The 19,405-nt window shown below is 35.9% G+C and overlaps 1 protein-coding gene across 1 annotated transcript in view; it reads left to right on the top strand.

The window, feature by feature from the left end:
- The window catches only part of LOC129241254 (band 3 anion transport protein-like), a 188,491-nt gene that overhangs the window by 93,304 nt on the left and 75,782 nt on the right, over positions 1-19,405 (top strand). The window contains exon 2 of the mRNA XM_054877491.1: positions 3,087-3,403. Within this exon, the coding sequence (XP_054733466.1) occupies positions 3,329-3,403 (75 nt within the window). The 5' untranslated portion in view covers positions 3,087-3,328. The remainder of the gene's footprint in view (positions 1-3,086; positions 3,404-19,405) is intronic.

The raw sequence follows: 19,405 nt of genomic DNA on the forward strand, positions 1-19,405 counted from the left end.
TATTTCTTTCTTTTCTTTAATTTGTTGCTTTGCTAATATTGATTTTAGTTGCAATATGAATACTTAAGCATCTACAATGGCTCCTCAAAAAGAAATATCAGTTGACGTTAGAAATTTAGTTATTCAGCATAGGAAAGAAAAAAAAATCATATGGCGAAGTTTCAAAAATCTTATACTTAAGTCATGCAACAGTTCAGACCATTGTAAAAAACTTTAAAAATAGTGGTTCCACCGAAAATAAGCCGCGCAGTGGCCGCCCGAGCAAACTATCTCGCAGAGACGTCAGCTTGATTCTAAAAGAAGTGGACAAAAATCCAAAAGCTTCTGCTCCGAAATTGGCCGAGGATATAGCAAGCTCATCCAACAAGTGTGTTCATCCAAGAACAATTCAAAGAGCTCTGAATAAAAACGGCTTTCATAGTAGAACACCACGAAAAAAGCCTCTTATTTCTGAAAAAAAAAACCGTAAACTTCGCCTGGAGTTCGCCAAAGTATACAGGGAAAAGGGGATGAATTCGTGGCAAAAAATTTTGTTTACAGATTAGTCCAAGTTTAATATATTCGGTAGCGATGGAAGAGCAAAAGTGTGGAGGAAAAAAATACTGCACTGAGTCCGAAGGATTTGGTATCAACAGTGAAGCATGGTGGCGGCAATGTAATGGTTTGGGGAGCTGTTGCTGCATCTGGAGTTGGAAGATTTGTATTTATTGAAGGTAATATGGATCGTTATAAATACAAATCACTATTGGAAGTCAATTTGAAATCTTCGGTGAATGATTTGGAGCTAGGTGCAGGTTGGTTCCTTCAACAGGATAACGATCCAAGCACACAGCACACATTGTGAAGGATTTTATGCTTTTCCATGCTCCAAGGTAGTAAAATACACCACCGCAAAGCCCATATTTGAATATTATTGAACATGTCTGGGAAATTTTAGATCGAAAAATTAGAAAAAAAGCCGATTTCAAGAGCTTCAGTACTCAAAGAACGACTAATAGAAGCTTGGAATAATATAACTTCTGCAGAGTTAACAAATTTAGTTACCTCGATGCCACGACGGCTTCAAGCTGTAATTGATGATAATGGTGGACCGACTAAATAATATACTAAGAAGCAATATTACTTAGAGTTAAGTGAAGTTTTTCACACTGGAGTAAGATATTTCTGTAGTGTATGTAGACTTTTGTCAACGTTGGGTTCAGGTTTTTTTGCCATAGCTTTGCTAAGTTTATAATTATAAAGCTTTCAAATATGACTGTGTATACAGATTTTTCAGTAAATTTTTTGAACTTTCAATCCAGTGGAAATGGGGGGTGTATGTAGACTTTTGCTGGTCACTGTATATACACTAGAGCATTTGCAAGAGCTCTGGCGCAAAGTTAATCATACGATTTTGGTTTTGAATAAATTTTTTACGAAATAAAAAAAATGATTTCGAGAGATGGAAATCTTTATTTAAACGCGCTCTATTGTAAAGAAGGCACGTGAGGATTTTATTTAATTTTTAAATATTTCCTCTAAATGTTGACAGTTACGTTTGATACCCTCTTGGAATCTGGCCTAGGCGCTCTGTGCCATTCACTCAAGAAGTGACGTCGGGATGTCATAAACCGCGCGAGTGATGTTTTCTCGGAGAAATATATGGTTGAGAAAAACCTTATATCAAATGGCTAGGGTGTCGTTTGTCTAAAATGTTTTCATATTATTGTTCATAAAACTTAGTTTACATTCACTTGTCATATAGGTTAGGTTAGGTTAGACTTGGTTGATCCTCTAGAAAGCACATAGACCAAAAATTGATTCATAGCGATACCAAGCGTTAGCATATAGAGTTTATTTTGTATTTTTTTCTTTAATATACAGTTTGAATAATTTATGTAGGCTGTTAGTTTTCTAATGCTGGAATTGATGCAGAGCGTAAGCAGTTCGTGTTTTGCTAAGTACAGGGCAGTGTCAGAGTAGTTGCTTCTCTCTCGTTGATTTCGTTACATATTCTGCACTAGCTTCAGTGTGGCCGCGTACGATGGGAAGAGATAAGATATGGTTTGTAAACCTGCTGGGAATTCGCTTTCGCTCGTCATATGTTTTCAATTCAATGATAAATAGGTTTATTTCTGCAAAAATGGTGAATGACGAAGTTTTTTACCCGTAAGCTTCTGAACATGCAACTCCTTTTAATTTATTTACTGGTCCTTAAAAACGTAGAGTATTTCTATATATTTTGGTGCTTCTTTTTCCAGTTATTTTGTAGGTTACGAAATTTACCAAGTAACAGCGAACTTAGAATACGAAATGAGGACAAAATTTGCTAAAAGGTAAATTTTGGTATCAGGGAAAATTTTGTTACCATTCTAGAATAGGTCTGTTATGTTCAGCCGATGAACGACCGGAGTAGCACCCTCCCTATATTACTCCACTAATTGTATCACACAATTTTAATTTGATTCATTAAGGGCGAAATGAGCTCTAACGTAATGCTTTTTGTACTTATGCCAGCCTGATTAAATCTGTCGCTCTCAATTGATCTGATTTTGTTATTAATTTAGAAAGACATTAACGAGTGCATTTATCGGCATTCTCTCTCTTGGTTGCCCATTCGTTACGTCATAGACATATGTAAGTATTCTCACGGATGCCTTAATCTTGAAATATACATATCATTCTTGTGACACTTACGACACATACGTAAACTTCTTTATTCTCTCAATCATGTAGATGAATGGCACAAAATTTATGGAGGCAGTGAGTAATGACAATCACATGCGTTAGATGGGTGGGCCGAGGATTGAGTGAGTGTTACCTGAGCTAGTGTGAGAGCTGCGGTTTACTTATTTGAGATTGATAGCTCGTCAAATTTATTAGCGCATACCAGCGTGGTGGGGCGAAACATCTTTCGATAAATTTATTAAGCCTTGTGGCTTATGTTAAAAAATAACGGCCCATGTAAATAAATTTTAACAATTATGGAGACTTATTGATAAAAAATTTATTTATTTTTCAATTAATTGCACCAAATATGCAATTAAATGTTTTCCTTACTTGAAAATATTAAATTTCTTATAACCTTTTTTTATTTTTCTTTGCAGTTGTGCTTGTTAAATCAAATATAAGAGCCCGAATGCCGAGATTGTTCAAAGACGAGTTCTGGAAATTTGCTGTAGCACCATAAATTCAAGAAACTAAATACAAAAAGGAAGATATAAAATAAGAATAAGAAAAATTTGAAAAAATCGCGCTTTTGTTAGTTTGTTTAGTCTATTGTTTTTGTTGCTGTTAACTGTTATTTTAAATTACTCGTAAAAGTGGCTGTCCGTTATTTGGAGACAAGATGAGTTTCAGCGGACCAAGCGGACCACGTGACAACGTGCGAAAGTTATCGTTCCTCGGCTTCAATACAAAAAAGGTGAGTGCAAGTGAGATTTTCAAAAAGCAAAAAAAACGGAAAAAATAATGCAATACACGCGTAAATGCACATTATAATAATCCTCCTTGAACTGTTGACTGAAATATTTGTATGATCATGAAAATAGGTACCATATAGGAATAGATTAGATTAGATTAGATTAGATTAGACGGAAAAATTAGTTTGGGGTCACTCTTCCACAAATCTCTAGCATTCATTGATAAATCTTAAGAGATCCGGAAGAGAAAGAGTGTGAATTTTATCCATACTCAGTATATCGCAACCCAATATCCTAAGTCTGATTCTGGAAAACGCCGGACAGCTACAGAGAAAATGCTTGCAGTGTCGTCATCCTCAAGACAGGATAGGCATATCGGGCTGTCGACAACCCCCATGAGAGCCATATGCTGACCATAGGCGTTGTGCCCTATGGTTACACCCACCAGTACTCTCAGGTCCTTTCTGTTGAGTTTAAGGAGGCAGGTTGCTATTTTCCTGTTTGGTTCTTTCACAAATCACTTGGCTACTCTGCACGAGTTCAACCCAGACCAACATCCTCTATGGGTAGACCTCATGAAGTCGTCATTCCATAGTTGAATCGGTGCGGAATTGACACCTAGAAAGGGTTCAGGGCCCAGTGGCATACTTGCAGAGCCTTCATTAGCCAGTTTATCAGCTAACTAGTTCCCTGTAATACCACTATGTCCTGGAACCCAAATGAGACTAACTTTGTTGTGTTTTGCCGCACTGTTCAGTTTTGTCTTACATTCATCGAGTAACTTCGAAGAGCAGCGTGGGTTAGCAAGGACTTTCAGTGCAGCTTGACTATCACTACAAATACCAATACTGTTACCCCGCCACTTTTTCTCAATTAGCCAGTAAGCCACATTAAAATGGCATAGACTTCGGTAAGGAATACCGTGGCCATCTATCCTGTGGCATAGGAGTTCTTAGTGTCTTCATTTAAGTACCATCCAGATGCGGTATCATCTCTAGTTTTGGATCCACCGGAGGAGAAAATGTGCTGATATCTCCATATAGGAATACATACGATATAAAAATAACCTAGTGATTTTATTAAAAATGCTGTTTAAGTTATCGAAGTTTAATCAATAAGCAACGTGTCCACCATGTTTGTCAATGACTTTCTGTATTCGATTTGACATGGAATTGATAATGCTAAGACAGGTTTCTGCGGATGTAAAATGCCTTAGCTAATGCCTATCTTCCCAAAGGTTTTCAATGGAGTTTAGGTTGGGTGACTAGCTTGGCCAATCCATAACTTTAAAATTATTTTGTAAAAATCATTCACGTACTAACATTTAGGAGTGTTTCGGGTCATTATCTTGCATAGAAAGCGCCCGAAGTCGCAAATGGTATCATAACTTTTTGAAGTATGTCCTTGTAAATAAATTTGTTCATTTTATTTGTTATGAGGTGAATTAAAGCAGCCTCAATTCATTATGTATCACCGTGTATGACTGTTTTTTTGTTGTGTACCACAGTGAGAACTCTTGTCCTTTAGGACTGAACATTAGCATTATTTCTAAATAAATTAATTTCTGTGTAATTGGTTCAAAGTATGTTATACTATTTTTCATGCCCTCTGGTCCACATCATGACTTATGCTCTTATGCGAAACTCTTCCTCTTTCTCAAATTTGCTTGTTTCATTATAGGAATTTCACGAGTTATTCTGCCTGCTAGATCTATGTCTTATAAACGAAGACGTAGGTATAGTTCGCGCTGATGGTACAATACATTAGTAATTTCAGCTGCAAAGGTCTTTGATGTCTTAAAGAATCACAATAAATTATCAGTAGTGCAAGTTGTTTTCTTTGTGGGATTTGTGGTATGTTTTGGGCTTAAGGCTATTTACAACAAAATTTTTAAACTTCCAGCGGGCCTTCACTCCTCAACTGTGCAATCTTCGAAAGAAATTTATATTAATTATTGATTTTTAAATGTAGATAGTTCTTTTGCTACTTACTTGAGATTCAATATTTTTCATTTAATTAGTTTAAATGCAAAAGTTATCTGCAAAGCACCTAATTTTGTGGCTACGCAAAATTGCACTTCATGAAAATAACTGAATCTGTGCAATTAATACCACAACTTAAGATAATTGGTATTTTAAATATATAACGAAGCAGTTTGTAAAAAAGTGAAATTTCAATAATTGCTTTAAATTTTTCCGGGCGGTGCAATTAAATTGATAGATAAAGGCAGCGTATCTATTTCAATGACCATATGTGTATATTGCTCATTTGAATTGAAGGGATCTGGCTCTGACATTGAAGGTCTGGCATAAAGCTCTTCCGCTACAGCGTTGAATAGTTTGGTGACCCAGTTGGTTCGTACATTCTGTCAAAAAAGTACCCGGAATTGTTCAATAAAACGCAAATTAATTGTTTAATCATCAAAATTTCTTTTGTCGCCTTCCAAATAGGCTCCATTCGAAGCAATACACATATGATGTAGTCCAATGACCAGTCCAGTCATCAAAGAAAACGTCACAGGGAGCTATATCCGGTATGTTTGATCATACTTTTCCAGTTTTTGGTGATCAAATTTTTCACATTATGCGCTTTGTGAGACCGTGCGTTATCATGGTGCAAGATCCTTGAGTTTTCTTTCCACAAATTGGGCCGTTTTCACGCACATTCTCTCTCAAACGTCGCATAGCTTCCAAATAATATTTTTTATTCACCGTAGAACCATGGTGTTTTGGGTTTCGGCTCATGTGGATAGTGCCATTCAACCGCCTGTTGGTTGGTTTGCTGAATAAACGTTGGGTTCGAATTCACTTGCTCAAGCATGTCTTCAGCCACCTTTTTCTGACGAGTCGCGCCACCACGCGTCTCATGCCCAATTAATGGTGTAAAATGTTGCGAATTGATTCGTGAGACACGCTAAGGTCACGAACTACCTCCCTAAAACATAAGTGATGGTTTTCGAGTACCATTTTCCTGACTTTATCGGCGTTTTCATCTGTTGAAGATGTTGATGGGGAACCAAATCGGGACAAATCTTCCACGACTTCTTGGCCCTCTACAAAGGCTTATGCTACTCGTAGACCCGTGTTTTTGATGAAGCGCTCTCGCCATAGGCTTTCAGCAACATATTCAACAATTTGGCGCACGAAATCCCGTTCAGAACACAAAATTTAAGACAAATTCTTTGTTCGATAATTAAATGCCAAAAACAAGGTAATTGACAGATCACGCTCAAACTCTGCGACACCATAGAGGACAATTGTACAAACATTCCGGCAAAAAAAGTTAGTCGGATTTGTAACGCATGCTTTTTAAATGAACAAATCCGGATGCTTTTTTGACAGAATGTAAGATAGTGTGCATGTTCCATCGAGCACTTACTCTAAACCCCATATATCCGCATCAAACCCCATTTATCCGCATTTAGCCTTCAGTTAATAAAAGAAAATCGAAAGTTTTACAATAATAAAATTTAGTTTGCGAGGCTCGAGTTCCCAGGCAACTTCTTATTTTCACTTTGGTGTACTCATATGCGTATATATATTTGTCATTTTTTATTCGCATTTTTTCTGAAGCCTCATATACTTAAATAAGACATAATTTTAAAGCTATTCAAAAATTGGTTTGTAATCTCAATACTCTGTTAATGAGTGAGTAAGCGTGCGTCAATGTAAACATTAGTAATGAGCTTAAATTATTTCATTGAAGTAGGTTAACATATTATTCGTATTGATACACATATGCAGGTACATAGCATGTGCATACCCAGCAGGAAACTTATCAAGCTACCTGTTTGTTGCAAGATTGCCAGATTTTAATAAAGTAACTCGGCATGAAATTCACTAAGCTGAAATAACACCATTGATAACTACTGGACAAGTAAATTGCTATACTTCTCATTCTGCTGAAGGGTTTAGCAAAAAATTGAGCTTGTAAAGGGTCTTCAAAAGTGACGCCCAAATGTCAGTAATGAATAATTCCTAGACGATACTTTTTTATGTCATAGCATGTCTTTAACAGAAACTATCAACCGAATTAGTCGACAATTCAAAGGTTGATGGGAGAATTTCCAGAAACTGGTGTTTTTCGAAGATAGAAGAAGAACTGACAGACCAAAAACTGGATGTTCGGTTGGAAATATTACTGCTGTTGCGCAAAGTGTTGCTGATGAACACACTGTTGCCAATAATTAAGCATTCATGAATGAACTATTTGGCGGATTTGATCTTAAATGTCGATGGACATTTATATAACGTATATTAAAAGGAGAGAGAGAGAGCTATACCTTATGTATATCTTAGATACACTTTAGGCAATTTTTCCTGAGTTTTTCTTTGTGGTTGCTAATTTCTACTGAGAAATAACACTGCCTACTTTATGGCGCTTGTTTGTTGGTGCAAACTTGTAGGAAATATATTTTTGGTGCCTACTTCTTGGCGTTATATTTTCTGATGCCTACTGTTTGGGGCGTTTTTTGGTCCCAATGGTTTTGGGGTTTTTTTTGGTGCCTACTTTTTGGTGCTTATTTCCGTTTCCTGGCCAGTGCTTGTGCATACTATAAAGTGCCATCCATTCCGACGTCGGATTTATTAGTATTGTCTTGCGGTAACTTGTGCCGTTGCTGTGGAATAGCTGGGTTTGTGCGGCTGATATACGCTCGAAGTAGTGCGCGTTGTTGCCACGGTTTGTGTACGGCATTTACCTACACGGTCCACCCTTCTCCGTTTTTTTGTTAATTTTATCTATTTGTATTCTCTGCAAATGCTGTGAATTTATTTTGATATATATTCTTTCTCTCTCGGTCTCTCTCTCATTCTCTCTCGGGTCTCTCCCTCTTTCTTTGTCTGCCTTGAAAGTTTCACTTCTGTTATGTGTACTACGCTACACGCACTTTTTTTATTTACATACTAGCAAACTCGGCCCCTTCGCTGGGCACACTAAAATAGAATAGATATGGTTTAGAACAGAAAATATATGATTTTCATATTATTTATTTCTTTATTCTTTATTCAAGCGCTTTGGCATAAACAATATTTTTTGTTTTTCTATTTGTTTTTGAGTAAATATAAAATATAAATTGAAAATCAGGAAAAAAGAAGATTGTTTTTAAATTTCAAATCAACGCATGGGAATAAACAATCGTCTTTTTTCCTGATCATCCATGAATTTTTCGTTTCAATTTATATGTTTTATTAAGCATTGGAGCCTTTTTAACCATATCCATTTATATTTTTCAAAAAAAAAAAAACGAAAAAAAAATTTTTTTCCACGAACACATAATTTCATTCGGATTTCACATTAAATTCTCAAATTTCGTAAGAAATTATTCACTGTTCCAAAATCCACTCCAAAAAAATTCACAAACAATTTTTACATGTTGCACTTACGTTTTTTCCTTATTGCATCCAAATCAGAAAGAAATATTGACACATTGTAACTCACACTGTCAATTTGACAGTTCAGTTCCGCCCCAAGCGTTAAAAAAGTAAGCGACATTATGGCTGGTTCAAAAGAACGCTGTACCCGTTGCCAGTGCTCCGAATTACAACCAAACTTTACGAAACCTATTTTCAATACTTACTTAACAATGTGCGTAAGTTTGGTGTAATTCGGTGCAAAGACACGGCGGGTCCACGTTTTGGCATATATTTCGAGACCCCAGTCACCAATAGGTATGAAAATTACCCCGTATTAAAGCACTTATCAACAGCTTTCATTTGATATCCATATTGTACAAACACATTCTAGGGTCCACGTTTTGGTCTCTATCTCGAGACCCTAGTCACGGAGCGGATGGAAATACTCTGAACTGAAGCATTCACCAACAGCTTTCATTTGATACCCATATTGTACATACACAACCAAAGGTTACCCGGGTCCACGTTTTGACCTATATCTCGAGACCCTAGTCACGGAGCGGCATGAAAAATACTCTGGACTAAAGCATTCACCAACAGCTTCCATTTGATATCCATATTGTACATATACATCCGAAGGTTACCCGGGTCCACGTTTTGACCTATATCTCGAGCCCTATTTCCAAAATAAAATATAATCCATGTTACTCGTGGATAATGTAGCTTTCGAATGGTGAAAGAATTTTTAAAATCGGTCCAGTAGTTTTTGAGCCTATTCATTACAACCAAACAAACAAACAAACAAACAAAGTTTTCCTCTTTATATATTAATATTAGTATAGCTATACGAGTATACACATTTTTGTACTTGAATAAAAAAAAAAAAATAAAAATAAAAATACTTCAAATTAAACTTAAAATTAACTTAACTTAAAATTAACTTGAGTATTTAGAAACGAACAAAAAAAATTAAATATAAATATGTCCCATAAGTTTTTTCATTCATATCTACTTTACCAGCAAAAACCATCCTGCGTTTCCCAGGCAGCGTTCGGATATTTGTCATCGTTGATTTCTTCCATTTCATTGAAAAGCGAAAAGAAAAAACAACACAGAACTGAGAAAAGAAAAAAATGAATGAAGCAACTGTCAAAAGTTGTTTTACAGCCAACTTTAAGTTTAACAATAGGAATAAAAATCACAAAGCGTGTTGCCAGTACTGGAGACAAAATCTCCTCTCTGTTACGCTTCCGTCCTTCTCCCATGAACAAAATGCTTCCATTAAAAATGTTTTCCTATGTAAATCGGCACATGGCAGTTTATTTCTGCCATGAAAAAACTCCTTAAAAAACATCATCGGCATGAATACGCGCGCCATAAACACGAGAAGGAGCCAAACATACAAAATGGGGGTAAGCACCAGTTATATATACATAACTCTAAACCCGAGTTTGCCATTTCATAGACGCGCGTGCCAAATTTTTCTCTTCTGCTTTCACATGTCCAGTGATGTCGCTTATTGTTTTGGCGCGATCGTCTTAAGTGGGTTCGCAACTTTTAAACCACCACTTAAAAGGCTTCTGAATAATTACTAAATATCAACATGAACTAGATATTGAAAAATGTAATGCTAATTAGGATTTTAATTAAAACATTAATAAAAAATCTGAAGAAGAAATTTAAGTGAAATATAGGGTTATTCAATAGGTGCCCTTCAACTTTTTCTTTTTCGATTGTCATTTGTAAACTTCATTAGTATACATTTCATCATGGAACGCTACACACTTGAGCAACGATTGCAAATCGTGCAAATTTTTTATGAAAATAATCGTTCTGTTGCTGCTACTTTAAGAGCATTACGGCCATTTTACGGTCCATTTAACAAGCCGTCCCGTTTAGGGGTTATGTAAAGTCATTGGTCTGCAGTAACAAGCCGGCGACGATTTGTGAGCTCAGAGCCAATATTGCACGCGAAATTGCTGGAATTTCGGCCGATTTATGCAAAAGAGTGGTCGAAAACTGGGTTCAACGATTGGACTTCGTAAAATGTGCACGCGGTGGTCATGCAAAAGAAATCGAATTTCATACTTAAATGAATATGTTCAAACTCGATAAAAAAAAAAATTAGTTAAAAAAGTCGAACCGTTTGTGTTTTATTCAAAAAAGTTCAAAAGTTGAAGCGCTCTTACTGAAACACCCTATATATTATATCAAAAGGTTAATTCGCTAATAGGATCTCTACCTTTCACATTACTTCCATGACAAAAAAATTTATTTTCCAAATAATTTCCAACTCAAATTCTTTGGCAACACGGTTCGCATCAGAGGCGTGAGTTGCTAGTTCTCTTCATGCCCTCATCATCTAGAAAAATTAAAATATGTAAGTTATGTGAGTTGTGGCCAGCGCTACTCTAAACTATTCTACTTTCTCGATATCGACTCTTCTCGCCCTAGCCACAATTAATTCATACTTCTACGACTTCCTCTCAAATACATCCTAATACAAAATTATAAAAATACAACTACTACTTATAAAAACACAGTTCATACCCTTATTACAACAAAAAACACGTAACGAAGTTAAAGTAGATCTAAAAATCTGAGTTGACCGCAAACGGAAAACCATATTTATTGTCATTCAAAGAAAGTTTTGTACCTAAATGTTTACTGATAAGTTTAATGATCTTCTTTCTCTTTCTAATTAATACGTAGAAATTTTTGCAAGTTTCGTAGTTTGCGATGGTTGCCTTTATATTTTGTGTAGTAATTTGTTTACAGGAGAGAGAGGTATTGCATTCACCCTGAACAGCTAATAGTCTGATCGGCCATCGGCTTTTCGAGCTCACATACTTTTTCTAAGTATAGCAGCGTCAGTATCATTATTTACTAGGCATAATATATAATAACTTTATCAAGAATTCGCACTAATGTTCTATCTCAGGTGAAGGTGCAAAGTGTCACCTAAAATATTTGAATCGGTATAGCCATAGGCTATAAACAACGACAAATCAAAAATTGCATCGATTCGGTTGCTTTCTAATCTTGAGAGCTCCTACAGTGTTAACAAATACGCTATCAGCAGACTTTCTGAACTTTACGGGGTATTTGTTTCTAATGTATCAAACTGTTTTAAGAATGCTATTAAAACTTTTCCAAAATAGCGTTTTCATCATTCATTTATTTATTGCAGTCTTCATATTTTGATAAGTAGTAATTATCGCCATATTTTTAATTAGACTAATGAAGTGGTATGATTGGTTGAGATTGATTGAAGCATGCAGTCAGTATTTTATTTATATGACGATAATCACACATAACTTCAGGTATCGCGTAGTAAAGGGTGACCATATAAGAGCAATTGGAAAATAAATGTAAATAAAACAACAATGTTGTGAGTTATCCAGCTCATTCTGACGTCATTCTGAAGCAACAATCGCATAATTCTCCGGTTCAAGCAGTCTGTCCAATTATATGTACTGCGTTATTCTGCAAATAACTTCTTAAATGTTCGCTTTTGTTCCAAAGTGATTGACTTGTTAGTCTAAGGAGAAGACACATCTCCAAGAAAATAATCAAGCGGTGTTAAGATCTTTTGGGCCAATTAATGTATGGTCGCCGTGAGTTGCTCTGTCGTCAAATTTCTCCTTCACAATTTTGTGCGTGGCATCGGTTGAATGATACAACAGTTCATGTATATCGATTTGTAAATCTGGAGCCACACAAAGTCATTTAACGTCGCTTATAACGAGGATCATTAAAATAAAGTATCATAGCTATCTGATCACCCTATACATGGACATAGATATCACTGACGCAAATAAAGGGTAATGCAGCTGTACGACAAACAGTCTTGAAAAATCTACTAATGACTAAGATCACTATGAGTAATTTGAGTTACTAATTAATGGGTCGACTATTGATAGCAACCAAACTTCGTATTTCGATAACGTTGTAAATATTTTTGAAAGCCACACCCACTTTTATACGTTAAATCTAATGTTTCGTCTAACCTTTCAAGTTTGTTTGATTCCAAAAATTAACAGTAAATTTTGTAAAAATTCGCGCGGGTACATAAAGTTCAGTCCCGAAATTGCAATGGAATTTAGCATTTTCTTTTTTTAATTTTCTTTAGAACTTTGTCAATATCGCTTTATACTTTCCTTTTAAGAGGTACATACACATTTTGCGGTCTCTCCAAATTTAGTTCGTTAAGACGATCAATGTCTGTTTTGGCTTGCATAAAAATGCAATCTGTGCTTAAGAAAATTTATATTCGGTGCAGGTCATGAACCAGTTCAAGTACGTTGTTCACTGAATAAAATGTACTGGCAAAGGCATTTCAAGGGAAATACAGTACCAAATTACACTGTGGTACAAAAAAAAAAGTTGCAAAAAAACTTTGGATCGGACATGGTGAGGGTTGTAGCTTATGAAAAACTGAAAAGAATGGTGTAGGAGAAATTTCCAATACACCCCCAAAATCTCATTTTATGGCCATAAAACCGTTTTTCAGTAGGTTGATGTGAAGAATAACTCCTAACTTCGCCAATTTCCATCCGATTTCGAATTTGCTTTTTTAGTTCGAAAGAACAAAAACAAGCCTTTTTGACAGTGTGTTAACATTTTTTCTGAAATGACAACTGACGAGACTGTAGGCGGAAGTATTTGGAATTTTTTTATTTTTTCTCTATTTTTTCGACTTTGACATAATTTTTACGATATTATCCGATATTGAGGATTTTTTTTAGTACCCTACTGTGTTAGTAAATTTAATTTTGCGTCGAATGAGCTATATTTGACTGTAATTGAATTAAAATTAATAGAGTTGTGTGGGTTTTAAGATTTTTTCTTTTTTTTTACTACGAGATTTGGTATGCGTTTCGAAGCATGAAAATAATAACAAGTGTCATTATAAACACATAATATTTATTGGAGTATTGTGCAGTGCAGCATTGTACGATATGGTACGGTGCGGTACGGTGCAGTACACAACGGAACTGGTTCCAAACTTAAAAATGCATTGGAAACGGCCCTTTGGAGTTTAGTATGGTACGGTACATTTGTCATTTCTTCATCAGTTTTGAATACTTCTCTGTAAGAAATTCGATCATCATCATTCATCTGAAGTCGTCATCAACTAAATTCCATTGATTAAATCGAGAAGCGAGAGTTTCAGATTGTCTTCCCGATAGAAGTATGTAAATCACGAGAAAGTTCCTGAAAATCTGAATTTGATACAATGTCTCGTTCTGAAAACTTAGAACCAGACGGAAAGTACTCTTCATCATCAGGTTTATTGTTATCAGTTTGATCATCATCAGCAATGAGTTGAACTTCCTTCAGTTCATGACCTGCAGTTGAGTCAATCATATCGTCCAAGACTACGGGGTTCTTAAGAGTTGCAACATCAGCATATTTTATGTGCTTTCGAGTTTTATAATGATGACCGTTTACGTCCGTTTTACAAAAATAACAATCATCTGGTTTATGATAAGGCTGATGATGCCACATCATCGGAGAATATTGAGAAATTCGACTTTTCTGGCAACGTTTTGATTTATATCTCTTGAATTTCAATGAAACAAACAATAAAACTTTGACGTTTTAATAAGGTTAAATTATAATAACAAACTTCTTTTGTTAATCAATGTACAGTGTGAACTTTGGTACACTTGGGAGCCTTTTCATATTTCCATTGAAAAAAAAATGTGCTATAATATGTCAGATATTTTCGTAAGTTCTAACCAGTTCTGTTGTATGCAGTACAGTGTACTCTTATGTATACATATATACTCCAATAAATATTACGTATCTATAATAACGCATCAAAACACGTCTTATTCCCATTTAGCGTAAGCTATACCAACATTCCAAATTAGTAAAAAAAAAAACAAAAAATCTTAAAACTCGCACAACTCTACTAATTTTAATTCAATTACAGTCAAATATAGCTCATTCGACGCAAAATTAAATTTACTAACACAGTAGGGTACTAAAAAAAATCCTCAATATCGGATAATATCGTAAAAATTATGTCAAAGTCGAAAAAATAGAGAAAAAATAAAAAAATTCCAAATACTTCCGCCTACAGTCTCGTCAGTTGTCATTTCAGAAAAAATGTTAACACACTGTCAAAAAGGCTTGTTTTTGTTCTTTCGAACTAAAAAAGCAAATTTGAAATCGGATGGAAATTGGCGAAGTTAGGAGTTATTCTTCACATCAACCTACTGAAAAACGGTTTTATGGCCATAAAATGAGATTTTGGGGGTGTATTGGAAATTTCTCCTACACCATTCTTTTCAGTTTTTCATAAGCTACAACCCTCACCATGTCCGATCCAAAGTTTTTTTGCAACTTTTTTTTTTGTACCACAGTGTTATCATTCACTCTAAGAAAATCACAAGTGATGGTAGAACGTTTCTTCAATCGTTTGCAATTTGTCTTCCAGGCATTCATTATGGCTTCCAGGCGGCATTCGTAGCTAAATATAATTGTTTCCACATTAGCGGAGCAACCCGTGTTTGTATTACGACCAAAGACTGTCACTTCAGCAGCATAAGTTAAAAATAAATGTTTGCTGATAACAAAAACAACCCGATGGATTGCGTATCAAAATATGTTTTGCTAGGAGTAGAGTTTAAGATTCCATTTATTATTGGGCTTGAACGGCGCCAATGCGTCTAATCCTTAGCTAAGGTAGCTTGTTATTGAAAATCATAAATAAGCCAAACAAATTTCCAAAAAAAAATGCTCATTAGAGTAAGGATACCAGTTTGGTAGGGACCATTTTTGTTTGAGACGACCATTTTTGTCTGATCTAAACCAGGTAACAAATGTGGTTTAAATGGTCTCATGAGTTTCTTTTATGCTCATTAAATAGTTAAGTTACTATGATTCTTGTAGAAGCTGCTACAATACAGAAGAAGTGGAAACTATTAAACACTTCATTGGTGAGTATGAAGGATTAGCTAGAAGAAGACTTCATATGCTTGGTAACGCATCTTAAACTAACCAAGTTAAGCTCTTTTATAAAAGCCGCAGGATGGTTTGAAAGGGATCCCATAGTGTAAGAAAAAAGGTCCAGTGGTATCACAATGGACCTACGACAGGTGTAAGTGTGTAATTTTGGCAGCTACCTAATGTACCTACCCAGATAGTTAAGAAATAGCTTTTATTAAGTGTTGTGTTAATTTCAGCGGCAGCCACTCCAAACTTTTCGATGTGTTATAAATTAACTTGGCGAAGAAAAACATTGATTTCTTAAAGGTTGTGCTTATGTGTGTGTAATAAAAAAAATCTTGTTAAGACACACATTTTTGTTATAGTTAACAAATTCCAATTCTCGTAATTTTGTTCAGTGTATTCACATGCACTCACGCGAATAAGCTTTTATTTATGTATTATATGTATGCACCTATACAAGCGCAATAATATACGTACTCGTACAAAAGCTGCTGTTATTGAGATTGTGCTAAAGCTTTCTCATACTATTGCTGTTAACGAACAAACTTGTAAATGAATACCTAACTTAAGACCATAATATACCATACATTTGCACATCCAAATGGACAAATTGCAGTGGAAATGGTTTTGTGGTACATAGATGTCTACATACAGCACATGTGTACTCGTAGATACGAGTATAAAAAAATGCATACAAACACATGGGCATGATCGCTGCGAAGTAAGAATGTAGGAGTTGGCGATATGTAGCCTGTATTTAAGTGTACACCAATGTTAAGCATTTACGTTGAGATTGGCTCTTTAAACTAAACTCTTTGCGAATTTCCGTTTAGCCCTTAAATTATGTTTGCAAACCTTAAAACTGATTCGCAACGTTAACACGTTGACTGCCGCGCCGGCACCCATTGCCCGGCGCATGGCTTTTCAATGGCGCAGCGCCGGGCAATGGGTGCCGGCGCATTGTTTTTGGTGTGGTGGTGGTGCACACTTGCGGCGCTGTGTGATAACCAGCAAATTTCGCTCGGCAGTCAACGTGTTAAGTAGGATACAGGTGACGAATATGCTCGCCAACATGCTAGCTGTCGTTTGCCACAGACGATGAGCAGCTCATATGTAAATTTGTGCTGATATCGTAACGATGGATAGCAAAAACGAGGGTGAAGCGTTTGCAATGTTTGTTATTTATTCCTAAGAAAAAGGCAAAGAGAACAAAGAAAGCAACATGCAGAACAGTGTGGGAATTTTGGGACACAGAGAAATTTTTAAGATGCTATCTGAGCAGTATCCACTGCTTTTGGCCTTAAAGATGACCTGATACCCATAGTTTCACTTAGAAGAAAACTTGATATCAGATTGACACAATGGAGCAATCCAGAATGTATTCAGGAAGGTTTGACGGATATTTTCTTTAAATATAGTTCCAAGAATGAAACAGAGTCTGGAGCCGGATGATACTTAAACGATAGTAATAAGTATCACTATGCTATGGGGGAAATGGCAACTCTTTTCCAAACGGAAGTTTTTGCCATCCTGAAAGTAGCCGAATGGATAATCGAGAGGAGATGCAACGGGAAACAGATTGTAGTTTTCAGTGATAGTCAGGCTGCACTGAAGGCTCTGGAGAACGCGAAGCAAACCTCAAAGATTGTTCAAGAAAGTAAGAAGAAGCTTAATTCTGTCGCAAGACAAAACAGGCTTGTACTTATACGGGTTCCAGGATACTTAGGTGTTCAAGGAAACGAGATTACAGATGAATTGGCCAACCCTGGATCAGCAGTTCCCCCACAAGGATCAGAGCTAATAATCGGAATCAGTTCCACAAGAGTCATGAATTGGATCAGCGATTATGTATGCAATTTACATAAAGAGCGATGGTCCGGTCTGGAACGCTGCAGAACTGGAAAGTGTTTTGCGACAAGTCCGAACACAAAACTGTCAAACTTTCTACTAAAGCTGGGAATGAAAGACGTTCGGTTGATGGTCGGTATTATTACAGGACACAACCCATGGGGTTAGCATATGACCACCATTGAATTATTGAGGACCCAATGTGCCTGTCTTGCTTGGAGGAGGCGCATAGCACTGAGCACTTTCTCTGTGAGTGTACTTCCTTTGATAGAGTAAGGCTACGAGTGTTGAGTGCATATGTCGTGAGAGGGAGTAATATTTGTTCTCTAAAACTGGAGGTTATTTACAGATTTGCTAAAGAATCTGGAAAATTCTTACAGGACTAACTACCTTTTTCTCTGTCTCTTTTCTTTCCTATCACTTTCTCTGATACTTTTCTCCTTTCCTCCTTATCTATCTACCCTCTTTGCAGAGCTCTAAATACCATGGGCTTTTTAGCCTAAGTGTTTTAGGAGACACCAAATCTCTTGGTGCTACTTGGCTCAACCTATTCAATTTCAATTTCAACTTGATAGGTAAATTATTGTTTAATAGATGAAGAGAAAGAAAGAAAATGAAGAAGAGGATGAGCTTTTAAATCATCTTGAATTGTCAAATTCCAGAAATTATAAAATTTTTTTGCGTATCGACGTTGAGACTTAAAATTACAGATTAATGATTAATGCGAGACGCGATTACGTCAAACGTGAGGTCAGATCCTTGGCTCAGGACAAAGCTACGAGAACTCAAAATTCGTGGCAAATGTTTCACCCCAGCCCCTCAGCTTAATAGTAATATAAACATGTCAAGAAATTATTTTTGCACTAAAGCCTTTTTTATTTTTCTTTTTGTATATGCCTTAATTCTATCTCGTTGTTTAGCACCCAATTAAGTGCTTTACTAATTTCCGGCTCAAGCTCATTTTTGGAGTCGAATGATGAAAAATCTCATCATTCAGCGCGTCTAAAAGTAAAATCGGCCAAAAAGTCTATTCATTAATACCTAACTGTTGAGAACGTCGAGATATGGATGTTGAAGGTAGCAAAACTTTGCTCTAGAGCAGCAAAATTTCCAACCCAACGTCCACTTTTTGGCCTACCAGTGCATTTTTTGACCTTGACAAAACCAGTTTCTTAAATTTTTTTCACCAATATTCGCACGATTACTACCTTCAAAAAAGTTATGAATTTTCCCATGTATTGTTCTTGAAGATGTGCCATTTTCATAATATATAATATTTCAATAGTTTTAACACGCGTTCTAAAGTGTAAAAGTGAGCATCTGTCTACTTGACAAATACCAAATTTGAATTATTCACTACTGACAACTAGGCGTCACTTTTGCAAAAAGCCTAAATGTAAAAGCTGCGAAGATGTTTGGAAAAACTAGGTAGCTTTGGATATTGCAAGAAGACAACGATCCCAAGCATAGAACCATTGTATTGGTTTTCACAGTCGCCAGACGCTGACCCTATTGAAAATTTTTGGGCAATAGTTGAGGAAAAACTCAATATAGACGGTCAAATAGTTCTGAGGGCAAATTCAGTACGAAATTAAAACAAATTCGTAAAATGCAGTTTGTTAGAATCGAATTGGTCAAATAGTTCTTAAGTTAAGTTATGACGGTCACACTTCTATTAGACAGATTGTACATATAGACGTGCTGTATCAAATGCTTTACTAAAATCGGGGTATATTTTTTACATCAGTGGGAAGATTTTCTCGAAACTTGCTTAAGATGTTAATTGTGAACTCAAGTTATTGAATATGAAGAGTCTCAATCATTCTGTTCATTAGTAAT

This window comes from Anastrepha obliqua, chromosome 3 (assembly GCF_027943255.1).
Source record: "Anastrepha obliqua isolate idAnaObli1 chromosome 3, idAnaObli1_1.0, whole genome shotgun sequence".
NCBI lineage: Eukaryota > Metazoa > Arthropoda > Insecta > Diptera > Tephritidae > Anastrepha > Anastrepha obliqua.